This window comes from Hermetia illucens, chromosome 1 (genome assembly GCF_905115235.1).
Source record: "Hermetia illucens chromosome 1, iHerIll2.2.curated.20191125, whole genome shotgun sequence".
Lineage (NCBI taxonomy): Eukaryota > Metazoa > Arthropoda > Insecta > Diptera > Stratiomyidae > Hermetia > Hermetia illucens.
In genome coordinates this window covers 65,822,963-65,835,145 of record NC_051849.1, presented here as the reverse complement: position 1 = coordinate 65,835,145, position 12,183 = coordinate 65,822,963, and the positions used below count along the sequence as shown (strand labels likewise).

The following is a 12,183-nucleotide window of genomic DNA, read 5'->3' as shown; positions in this document are numbered from 1 at the left end:
CCTTTGTCAATTATTGTCATTTCTTCTTCCTTTTCGCTGGACGGTCTTTCTTCTTTCATATTGGAGTGGTTGTTCTTTCATGTCAGTCAAATTGTGTTTTACCCGCCTTAATAAGAGAGCTCAATACTCATGTGATCAGATTCTGATTGCTTCTTCAAGTTCTATAGTGCTGGACGTCCGATTGGTTTAACGTGCGTTCCCGCCCTTTAGGACTAATCCCACGGTCTTCTGAAGATATGGATTGATTTTGTTACCACAATTACAGTTCTGGTGTTACAAGTAACAACGGCACCAGTCTATCTTGAGTGAATGGCCACGCATTTATACTGGCACAAAACATAGATAAATCTCTCAGCACCCGAGGTGTAAGCGCAACTCCACGCTTGAAGTCCGAAGCCTTCTGTCAGCAATGTGAGCGTAAACACAACCCCATTGACTTCCTATTAGACGGCCAACCGCGAATAACCGGGCTGAGGAGAGATGCCCCAGGAATTCTCCTGAGGTATTTGAGCTCATCCCTGTTCGCATGGCACCACGGCCGACGCCACTTCAGATGAGTCACTGTGCAGGCTCGAGTTTGATCGCTAAAGGTGTTGCAGCATTCGCCAACCACATCTCGACCAACAAGTTAATGCGAATACAGCGTTTCAAGGTGCCACTACATGAAGGTTCTCCTCGGCCACTTGCTGTTGATTCAGTGTAAAATTTTGCTACCGCGTCTACCTTCTCGCCATCTGAGAGCACTCTACAGTACTGACAGCACTTATACTGGTGGATGCAAGACCTACCTAAATCTCTACCGAACTAAGGAGTACGGCACCCGTGTTGAAACGCAACACCACGTCGAGACCCGAAGGTCTCTGTTTGCTTGATCGTAACCAACAACCTCCATGATGCTCCCACTAGGGGACGAATCGCTACAACCGAGCTGAACGCATATACAACAGGAAATCTTCCGAAGTATGTGAATTCAGGGGCTATCCCGGTTCCCATGGTACCAGTGTACCCCTGGTAAGGTTTCATGACCTGCCACTTGCCACTTCAAATGAGTCCGCGTGCAGACTCGGGTCTGATCGCCCTAATTGGGCCTTTGAAGCATTCACCTTCTGGATCACTCCCGGCAAACCAATGTGATATAGCGTCTCCCAGTGCCACCCCTATGGAAGTTCTCGTCGGCGGTCTTCCTCATCGCCACCTCTGAGCACCCTATAGTACTGACAGGTGTACTTAACTCGGCATATTCAATGTCCTGTCCTGCGTTCGCCCCCGAAAGTAGCAGCTTTTTATCTGATATGTGGCATAACTCAAAAAACAACTATGCAAGTGAGTAAAGGATAATAATTGCCGGTACATTGAGCAAGCAGCCATCCCTGTAGCAAATAAGATTACAAGCCGAGAAACTAGTCGGAGACGAAGCAGTGGCCTGGATGCAGAAAACTATTTCCACCAAAGTTTACGGCGGTCTGCACGGGTCATTAGCCCATAGGGGACCATGCCTATCTAGGCTCGGCTTACCCTACAACTCGCATTGCCGAAGCTGTGGAAAGGGAAGGGAAACCCCCTTGCACTTTCTCTGCGATTACCCAGCTCTGGCTAGAGTCAGGCTGCGTACACTGGGTAAACCATTCTTTGGGGACCTCAGAGAGATTTCCAGCTGCAGGATGGGAGAACTGCTTTCCTTCGGGAATGCTACGGGCTAGCTCTGAAGATCTGAGCCGGCTGCACTCTGCCTCCCTGCTCACATAACAACATTCACGGCCTTAGCAGTTTGTGGCATCAAAACGGCGCACCAAAGCGCTAATTGGGCTCCTCGGAACGGCCACTGATACCTACCTACCTACCCCATACCAACTCTAATGAATGCAGGAAGGATAGCATCAAGGGCTCCTATTATTTGCTGTGTTAGGAAACCAAAGATAGTGACTGAAAGCATACCACAGGTACTGAGTAAGGAACCTTCGTTTGTTTTCCATGTTTTTGTCCAGCTTCTGTAGTGAAAGAATATTTAGATATGCTGGTCTATGTTCTCTCAACTAAATGTGTGGACTAGTAATTAATCCTCTGCGGGGACTTCAGTTTTATCTCATTCCATTCTTTGGCGATTCCTATGTGGTTATAATCAGTGAATGAAAATTTCTATCAAAGCAGTTGGGAACATGGGAACAGCATAACTGACTATATGTGGACAAGGTTTAATTGCAGAATACCAATCTAATTGGAGCAGCTGCATATTATGTGTTGTAGATGGCTTAATAATTCAATGTATGATGGATGGTGCCGTCACCGAACCATGTAATTCTGCCGTTATTGTCAAGGCACTTAGATACAGTATACTAGGCTTGTCCATAGCGAGAATGCCTTGACAAATTAAATAGGCGTAGCTCGTACAATTAGCTCTAGATATTCTGGGTTCCAGGCCATATTGAGTTATAAGGAAATAATGAGCTAGCAAAGAAGGAGGCAGCTTTATGACACAGAATTCCACTATAGAATCAGTGACAGTCAGAAAAGGAGAGGAACGGCTCACAGAACTACACTGGAGTAGTCTAGGAGGCCTACGGGTAAATATGAACCAAAGCGCCAGCAAAATTGCGTAAGAATTCTCAGGGGACGCTGCCGGATAATTTTTTGTTCTGTGTAAGCAATGCACTTCCCATCTTGAAAAAGGGAAAAGAACAGTTCTGTTCTTTAAACATGAATTGTCATTTAAGTATCTCGGCTTCCAGTTCATCCAAGTTGGGCAACAAGTTCTGATATGTATTATAACTTTGGAATCGCTGCAGCTTTCACTATTTGTTATCAGAAATGCATTATATGCATAAGCTATCATCAAAATTGCATGAAGGTTTATTCTTCGCGAAGCAGAACTTTTCACAGATTATTAATATTTAAGAATTTATTAGTCCAATTACTGGCGACAGTTGTTCTTTCGAACTTTCTTTGTAATCTATAAATTTTTTATGAAGTGAAATCATGAGAATACGATTCTCCGGAAGGTCTCATCCGCTGAATTAAAATTTCAATAGGAATTTAGAGTGTTCGTGTCGAGAATTACCAGTGCATGGAGGAAAATAACACGCTGGTCATAAACAAAATCAAGTTACCATCCGCAACTACGCCCATGTACGATGTTCGATTGTAACTCGTATATTATTTTTTTTGTATCTAAAGAAAGTAAAACTAAATCATCAAAATCAAGCACGGCTATCCGATTACAAGTTTCCAGCCTGTAATAAGATAGATAGAATCTATCATAGCGCAGCAGTTGTATCACGATACCGTGCAGAACCTTTAACATCTTCAGCGATTAGTTTCAGATTTTTTCCTTGTCTATTTTCCTTCTATACCCAAGTTGAAAACAAAAGAACTTGCGAGATTTTAAGACAGTTAAGAAAATTGTTAAAGCCGAGTCGGACAAAATAATAAGATAATCGATCTGATTAAATTACAGGTGAAATATTTTTAGTACGACCTTTGGATGAGATAGCAGCCATCACTCACATCGGAGATCCCGTCTTATTAACAGTAATTGCAGAGGAGGTTAAGGTTGGTCGTGACGAACCACCGGCCATGGATACAACTGTCGAATTGGCATTTTTCTTGCCGGAACGCAGTAATTCACCGCCATACTTCGAAAATGATCAGTAAGTAAAATTATATTGCTGTTGTTATCGTATCGTATTTTATTTTTTTTTCTCTCAGCACTTGTTTTACCCTTTTGTCTTACCACGCCAGCAATGCCTGCGCCTTAAAAGATTACCAGCCGAGCAGCTCAACTCTTAAGCGAAATGGCCTTATGCACGCGTAATTGACGCTTCTATGATTCTTAAGGCTTCCAGTCGCCGATAATCTCCTATTTTTATTTTGAATGGTTTTCATTCAGAGCCGGAATACTAGTCCCACGAGAGACACTATTAACGTTTTTAGAATACGTTTTATCGGTAATTCAGAGAATGTTACGACATGGAGCAACATTTTGAAGTGGACGCGGAGCCAGGATTATATAAAATATCCAACATAAAACCATTGTCTCTTCAACTCCGATCTTTACCGCTAAGTACCCACATCGCCCTCCGAGTGTTAAAGAATCCTCCACAACTCATTGTTTGAAAAGACCTCGCAGCGTCATGCCAGGCGCTAAGGCTCCATCCGCAGACAACTTGGATTGGGATTGGATTCCGTTCTTTACTTTAGGTTTTTACTTTTCCTTCCCTGAATTTTTCTCGATAACTCCTCGACTCTACTGTTTCTCAGCTTTCAGCCGCACTTAGATCTTTTGCGAAATTCTTAATCGGTGTCTAGTCGTAGAGTAGATAATCAACTAAGTGTTCTTGCTGTGAAATACCAGAGAATCATTACTTTTTGTACTTAATTCACTCCACTCAGGCAATGTTTTCAGGTAAACTTGATTGCGGACTATCATCATTTAGCCAAGAATTGAGCTTGATGGCTTAAATGGTATGGATTTAAATTGAACGCCAGAGCAACGACCTTTGATTGTAAAAATTACTGGTTTGAGTACATGAGTTCATATTTCACTTGCGAGTCATTATTTAATAAAATCATAAAAAAATAATTGTCAGTGGGATGGGCTCCATTCGAAATAGGAGAGCTCGAGTGCTTGATACGTCAAGAATCCAGATTTTCAGTTGTGAATTATAAACTCGTAGAAAAATCTAAAATCGATTCATTCCGGGCAAAAAAAAGAGCGATTGTTTTTGCCAGCGAATTAAATGTATCCTCAGATTTCATCGTGATGAGGTAAAAAGCAATTCCTCAACTGTCGAGGAGGGCTGGACGCACGTACGAGGTGTTAAATGAGTTCTTAATGTTCAACATCATAGAAGTCATCACAACAAACAGACAGCCTAGCGGGATCTATGCTTATTATTCGATTTCCAGCACAAGTAATAACATTCAGGATTATATTATTGTGCGTTCTTCTCATTAAGATCATCTATTTTAATCAACTCCGCATGCCTTTAGACTAAATGTGCTCCAATATTATGACTGCACCGCCCACTGGGAGTACGACTAGTGACGCAACAAATTGAAATTTGCATCAAAATAGCATTCTTGAACCCTTTTCATTTATAGTCATGGATTTAACAAGCTTAGCATCCTTTATATGGCGTCGAATATCTTTTATGTTCACTGTAAGTCGTGGTGTTTATATTATGAAGGCAGAAATTAAGAGCTGCTGTGAAAACGGAAAAACTATTCAAATACCCAAATGGGGAGCGCTCGACTCCTGATCATGGCAGACCTGTCATGTGAACCTCTCTTTGAGCGCAATGAAAAAGCTAAAACATTCTTAACTTTCAAGCAAAAAAAAAATATGCACATATAATCAAGAAAGTCAAATGAAAGCACGAACGAGTGGCTCAGACAGTACTGCTCTTCCTTCAATGATGTGCAGGAGTGTGGGCAGGTTCAAAAAGTACTTTCTCTGACTTTCAGAAGAGGAGTGTAATGGTGCTCAGGTCCTGGAACAATTTGGTGTCCAGAATAACCTCAGCAATTCCACCTGAATGCTGTTAGGTAGCAAAGCAGGAGAAAGAGCTAATAAGTCGGAATTTGTTTCCACTATCATTGTTCTTGAACCGGATATTAAGAAGGTCCGTCACATTACAAGTGTCGTCTCCTCATGGTCTCTCCCCAAGAAAATTCGAGGCACGACGGGAATTCTACTTTCAACTCTCCTCTCGTCAGGCCTGGTCGACGCAGAATGAATGAAACTAAGACTTTGTGTAAAGCATTACCTTATTTAAATCAGTTTTTTGTGTGTTTCTATGTCATGGATCCACCTCCACCGCCCCCATTTCGGAATCTACGTAAGACAAATGGGGCGACGTACAAAACAGAAGTGAGCGCCCGAGTTACGATCCTGGGAAAACACATCAAATTCATTGCTGGGACTGAGAAAACAAGCCAGATGATCACAACTAGCAAAAGAGAAGCTTTCTTAGGGAGATCTCCAATCAACAACAAGCAGCATGGTGGCGCCCGGATTTTCCGAAATAAAGGAGAACAATTCACTCCTTGACTGGAATCGGCGCAAAGAGGCACATAAAGCTCTAGAGAAGAGCATAAAGTCGACTAAACGGTCATCATTGAGACGCTTTCCGAAGGGATCAACTCTCTTGAGGCAACCTCAAAGCAGAAGAGGATCCTTGTCAAAGAACGTAGCCTGCTGTGTTATCTACGTTTACAGGGTGGGATGTACACAGAAAGCGATGAAGAAACGACAAATATAATAATTTGCTAGAAGTACACTTCCCAGACAGCCTTCAACTGAAGGATTGAACAAAGTGAAATGGGCATTTGACTTATTCAATAGTTACAAGTCTGCAGGTCCGGATGGCATTATTCCTGCCCTAGTAATAGAGAGAATGGATGCCCTGAGCCCATATATTCGAAATTATACCGTGCTTGCCTAGCGCATGTCTTTCATTTAACTGGAATGATGTGAAGGTGATATATATTTCTAAACAACTTCCTTCGTGCTAAACTGATTGGAAACACCAGTAGATACATACATCCCTAGGGGACCCTAGGTAACATGCCTACCAACAAGGCAAATCCACGGAGACAGCATTCCGTGAGCTAACCGCAAAAATTGAGAAAACAATGCTCGATAAAGAATATGCCTAACTCGCACGGGTCAGTCATGGAAGACGGATCGGGCACAGGGATATTTTCGAGTAATACGATTATGGAATCGGGCCGACCTCTCGGAAAAATTACGGCTATCTTCCAGGCAAAAATATATGCCATTTTATTGTTTCTGACAAAAATGGAGGGGTCGCAACATTCGAATCTGTTCCGATAGTCGGGCAACATTAGCAGCACTAAACAAGAACGACTTATCAAGCTTGGTGTGCAGTTGTTATAAGGTGCTGCTGAAACTTGGCCGAATGAAATATTTCTAATGTGACAAAGTGGGCCGCCGAGGTTCTGCATCCACATTAGTAGGACCAGAACCATCTCTTGGCAACCATTAATTAGATGGCGGGCTCAAGACAATAAACAAAAACGTAGTCGTATTAGCTGAAACCAATCTTTAAACCAGGTTCAAATCTGGCGGTTTCAAACAATATAGTAAATACCCTTGTCGAGTTTTGAATTAAACAAAAACAGCAAAATGCTCGCTGTAGCCGCTTTCAGTCACGCTACTACAGAGGTGCGAGGCAGTGTCTGAAGAGTTCCCTGCGACCGAAACCGACTAGCCACAATAATTGTTCGACCAATTTCTCGGTGTTTACTGAACGTTTCACGCACATCGAGAGATAGCGTCAACCACTTCGAACGCAACGTTTTGATGGTCGCTTACTGAAAAGTTTTCTGGAACTTACCAGTAGTGATTGCGACACGAAGGTTACGTCGGAAATGCTTCATTCCCAGCCTGTGCGCCGGCTGGAATGTTGGTATGAGTGTGGTGTTTAAAACTACGAGCCCTGTCCCCATTCAAATACTTTGGCATTGAAGTCACCTCCAACCGGTGTCTACTCCCCGGTGTTCAAAATAGCGTCCTCCACATCATTACGCCTGCATCGAAAGTTCGTCATCGTCTCGTTCGATATTAGTTAAACGCTGAAAAAGGTTACCCCTAAATACGGAATTCAGAAAAACCATCGCTACGGCCTTGGGCAAGAACTCGAAGTCGGATGTCGTCCCGAAATCAAATGACAGCGGTACCTGATTGGTCGAGGTATCATGAATCTGGGTTTCTGTTTCGGTACTGTTCACTAATGAGCGTTGGATCAGCTTTTATCTCCGCAATGAACTGTGCTAGCAACTCATGAGCGATTTCACTCAGGTGCACATCGATCTTTAGGATGGGAATAATGCCTACCGCGTCCTATCTCCTTCCAATTTTGCTTTAAAAACCGGAAGCCGCCCCAACTTCACAGTATGTGCAACGCTCACACTACATGCTCCACGACCCTGTCAGGTCCTCGGCAGATTGCAGACGTTCGTCTACAATCTGAGCATTCGTAACACTTGTGGAGCTGCCCGAATTCATATCCTACGTGCTATCCAACCAAATCAGATTTTCTTGCTGTTAAGAAATTAAGAACTTCCATCATGAGTTGAGCCTCGAAAATTCGGGGAGTGATACCAATAAGGGCATTGGTTACCTCTTATTATTATTATTATTACCTCTTAACATTCACACTTGATGGCCTCTTCTCGATCTTTTCTGTGCGAAAGTCAAGATCTTAGATTTCCAGAGAGCAGGTGGATGGTTAGAAATCAGAGCCTTCTCTCCCAGTAGCCCATTGACTGCCTCACCGAACGTACGTTTGTTTGTTGTGTTTGTTGTTTTCGAACATAATTCGACGAGGACTCTACCAGCTTTAGTTTTCCGAATGTATGATATTTCCGCTCCACTGTCTTCGAACCTGATCTTATAGCGGATCCCACTGCGGACTTCCGCAAAGATCCTGCCTTCCGTCAATATAAACAAACAGAGCTAGCAGTGTACTTCCTTCTCGTCTCTCCACCTAAAGCAATAAAGCTTCACCATTCGTGTTCGCGGCATGCTTTTGCCTCCTGTCCTTCTTAGCCATTCTTTGTTTGAGCCATGGAGACTACTTGGATGAAGTCTTCTTCAGACGCGCGTTTCCTCCCTTTGCTTTTCCTCAGTTCGTTCTGCAACGGACTATCTGCTATACGTTTGGCACTTATCATGCTCTCAGCGGGAAGTGTGGTTACTTTTGCTTTTCGCATATCTTTTGCTGCTCTCCATAATCTACCTGTAGAAGGAAATGCGAATCCCAGCTCAGTCACTCCGTTTTCACGCTTCTTCAGACTTTTTTCTGGAGGAAAGTTCCAGACCACATCCGCTTCACAACTGCGAGTCTTCTTCTTTATTTGACAGTGCGGAGCCTGGTGTCCCGTCGAGTCTTTCCACATATGCTGTCTCCTTCGCTGGGCGCTGCGAAGAGTGACGCGTTTTCATGCTGCCCCCGAATGCATTTTGGTAGTTTTTTTCTCCTTGGAAATTGCACCAACGCATCACGTGCTAGAGGGTAGGCCGCAATAGTCAAGAACGGATTTACCCTCCGGAGTTAGTTACGACTTACCTACGCGTAACTGCTACCCGAACTCAGAGACGGATCAGCGCTCTTTCGAGACAATGTGGTCTACTAATACCGGTTCAGTAAACACTGCCAAACCAGGGTTTCGAGGGGCTGGGTCCTGATACATGCATAACCATCAACTTGGCAGAACTAGGTTTACATCACCCCATTGGCATCGGCGCAGGGACTCCCAATGTGGCTCGACCTGCATCGGTTATTAGCGGTTCGCTCTTCACCGCGAAACTTTCTCAAGTACCCAGGACGCAGATATGATGCCACCTAGGAGATCAGAACTATTTGTTCGGGCTCCTCAGGGATACTACTCCATATATTGTAAGTGATCCATCGCTGAGACCCTGAGGGCTTTCTGACTGCTGTAACTTTAGCGAACATAGTTATATAGACCGGAATATTGGGGATATTCCAGAATATATTCCATTATTAATTAATCGTTGGAAACACCGCATAATTTCACTCTGATATTCCATTATATTTAGAGTTCCTAACATGATCATTTTCCTTCTTTCAGTTACGTTTCTCGCATCGATGAAAACGCTCCACAAGGAACAGCACTCACATTCAACGACCCATACGTTCCTCGAGTCTACGACGACGACACAGGTAAAAATGGAGTATTCTCGTTGACTCTTCTAAACAACAATGGGACTTTCGAAATATCACCAAATGTCGCGGAGAGAAGTGCCTCCTTTCTAATCCGTGTACGTGACAATGAATTTCTCGACTACGAGGAAAGGAAATCTGTTGAATTCCAGGTATGCATTTGACTTCATTGTCACCATAATCCTATAACAAATATGGGGCGTGTCAACGAAATAACATCATCAATTTATAAATTCCCAATAGATATTAGCGCAAGAACTTGGACCAGCAACGAACCTCTCGGCAATGGTTAATGTCACCGTTTTTATAAACGATGTAAATGATAATCCTCCGGTGTTCAGTGAATCTATGTACACAGTAGAATTACCAGAAAATATGACGGCCGGAACGAAAGTCGTTCAGGTGAGTTTAATCGTTAGTAATCCGGTTAGGATTGTGTGGACGTGAATAAAGGGGGTCTAAGTTGAAATTGTTGTTGCGTATCTGAAACGTTATTTAATTCTGCACTGATCCGTTTTCAAACTATAAAGTGACACCATGCAAATCTTTTAACAAAGATTTTACGCAATATTGATCATAATATACTTTCTAAAGTAGAGCCAAGCACTTTCAAACATCTTTTCTTTCTTATTTTCGCTTAAGTAAGTATTGAACTGCGTAGCATGACTAATTTCTTGGGCGAACGTATAATCCTTTTTAACTTTTTAACGTCAGATGGCGATTCGAAGGTCATCTTTAATTAGGCTTTCTCTTTTTTTTTTCTTAACACATTCAATTTATTTTGTTTGATTTTGTTACAGGTAGTTTATGACTAAAATTAATACTAGACTTATCTCTAACAGCTTAACTTTACCTAGAAATTAACATTTTGCTTAATACTAGACTTAATTTACGGTGGTATTAATTTATCCTATGGCTAATGTTATAGAGGGGAAAGTCAGGAAAAACCCCTCTTATGTTGTTTTAGGCTTTCTCCATTTCCTAAATTTATATGAATTCTTGCTATCCTACTTTAGGTTCACGCTGAAGACGTTGACACTGGTATGGGTGGTCACGTTCGTTACACACAAATATTAGGTTACTTGAACACCTCCCTCAACCTGGATGCCGCGACAGGGTTAGTCACAGTATCTACTGACAATCATGGATTCGATCGTGAAGTCATGCCCGAGTACCACCTCTACATCGAAGCTCGTGACAACGAGGGAACTGGAAACCGGGCCCAAGTGCCATTAATCATTAAAATGATTGATGTTAACGATGAGACGCCTATTTTCGAGAAACCCGTCTATGAATTTATCCTGTCGCCAGACCTGAGAAACTTCACGACACCGGCATTCATCAAAGCCATTGATAATGACGCCACACCCCCCAATAACGAAGTTCGCTACGAAATAATTAATGGAAATTATGAGAATAAATTCGATTTAAATAAGATGACAGGCGAAATAACCGTGCGAGATTTGATTGTTCTTCAAAGGAGGAACAAACGGAAGAGGAGACAGATAAACAGTAGCAATAAGAACGAAGATAGTGAGGTATTCGTGCTTACGGCTCGTGCCTATGACTTGGGCGTCCCAGTAAGATTCTCAACGACTACTATAAGAATTTATCCACCCGAAAGTCGAGCAAGGACTGTAACATTTATAGTGCCAGGATCCAATCCGGATAGAAAGAAGACTGAAGAAACCTTGTCCACTATTACTGGCGGACACGTCACTATACAAGATATTAGGCCGCTAGTCGGCGATGAGCCTGGTGCTAAGAATCTGGGCGGTGATGCTAAGGAAAGGTAATTTACAGTCGTAAATTAGGAAGAAATTTTAAAATTACTAATTTAATTTTCCATTTTGAATTTTGTAGAAGTGTCGTAACAGCAACGGTGCTTTACGATGGTAATTCATTTGTAGATATTTCTCAAATCCAACAACGGTTATCACAACATAATAGTTCGTATACGATAATGACAAGGGAGGAACAAAGTGAGGTGAGTACATTTTATAATTTTCTCATTCGAAAAATAGCTTTTCTCCACTATTGAAAGTTTCACTTCGTTTCATCTCAGATAAGTCAAGATTTGTTTGCAATGAAATATGTTATGAGAAAGAGGGTTTAGAACATTCCAAAATAGGCTCCATATTTGTTCAAATCGAATGAAAGTCATGTCTCTCGCCGTTTTAATTAGTTAGGATAGTTCAGGAGAGTTGGTTACCAAAATGCAGTATTTATAATTTCAAATAGCCAATAAGGGAAGATTCTCTTAGAATTGGTTTCTTTATTACATGACCATACCATCAAAGACGCAATTTTTCCACGATCGGTGCAACCCCACATGGGTCGCAGATATCCTCGTTTCGGATGTGATCAGCGCGTGTTACGTCACTAGTCCAACATAACATTTTCGTGTCGATTACCGCAAAACGTCATTCATTGTCTTTTATAGTCGGCCAACACTCGGAACCATAGAGGGCGACAA

General features: G+C 42.4%; 1 protein-coding gene across 4 annotated transcripts in view; it reads left to right on the top strand.

The window, feature by feature from the left end:
* LOC119655166 (cadherin-86C) overlaps positions 1-12,183 on the top strand; it is a 784,156-nt gene that overhangs the window by 761,568 nt on the left and 10,405 nt on the right. For all 4 annotated transcript variants that reach the window (XR_005249882.1, XM_038060935.1, XM_038060926.1 and 1 more), the window contains 5 exons: positions 3,452-3,644; positions 9,616-9,859; positions 9,951-10,109; positions 10,724-11,499; positions 11,571-11,694. Coding sequence is in view for 3 of the 4 variants with exons in the window: in XM_038060935.1 (XP_037916863.1) it covers positions 3,452-3,644; positions 9,616-9,859; positions 9,951-10,109; positions 10,724-11,499; positions 11,571-11,694 (1,496 nt within the window). In the remaining variant the exon portion in view is untranslated. The remainder of the gene's footprint in view (positions 1-3,451; positions 3,645-9,615; positions 9,860-9,950; positions 10,110-10,723; positions 11,500-11,570; positions 11,695-12,183) is intronic.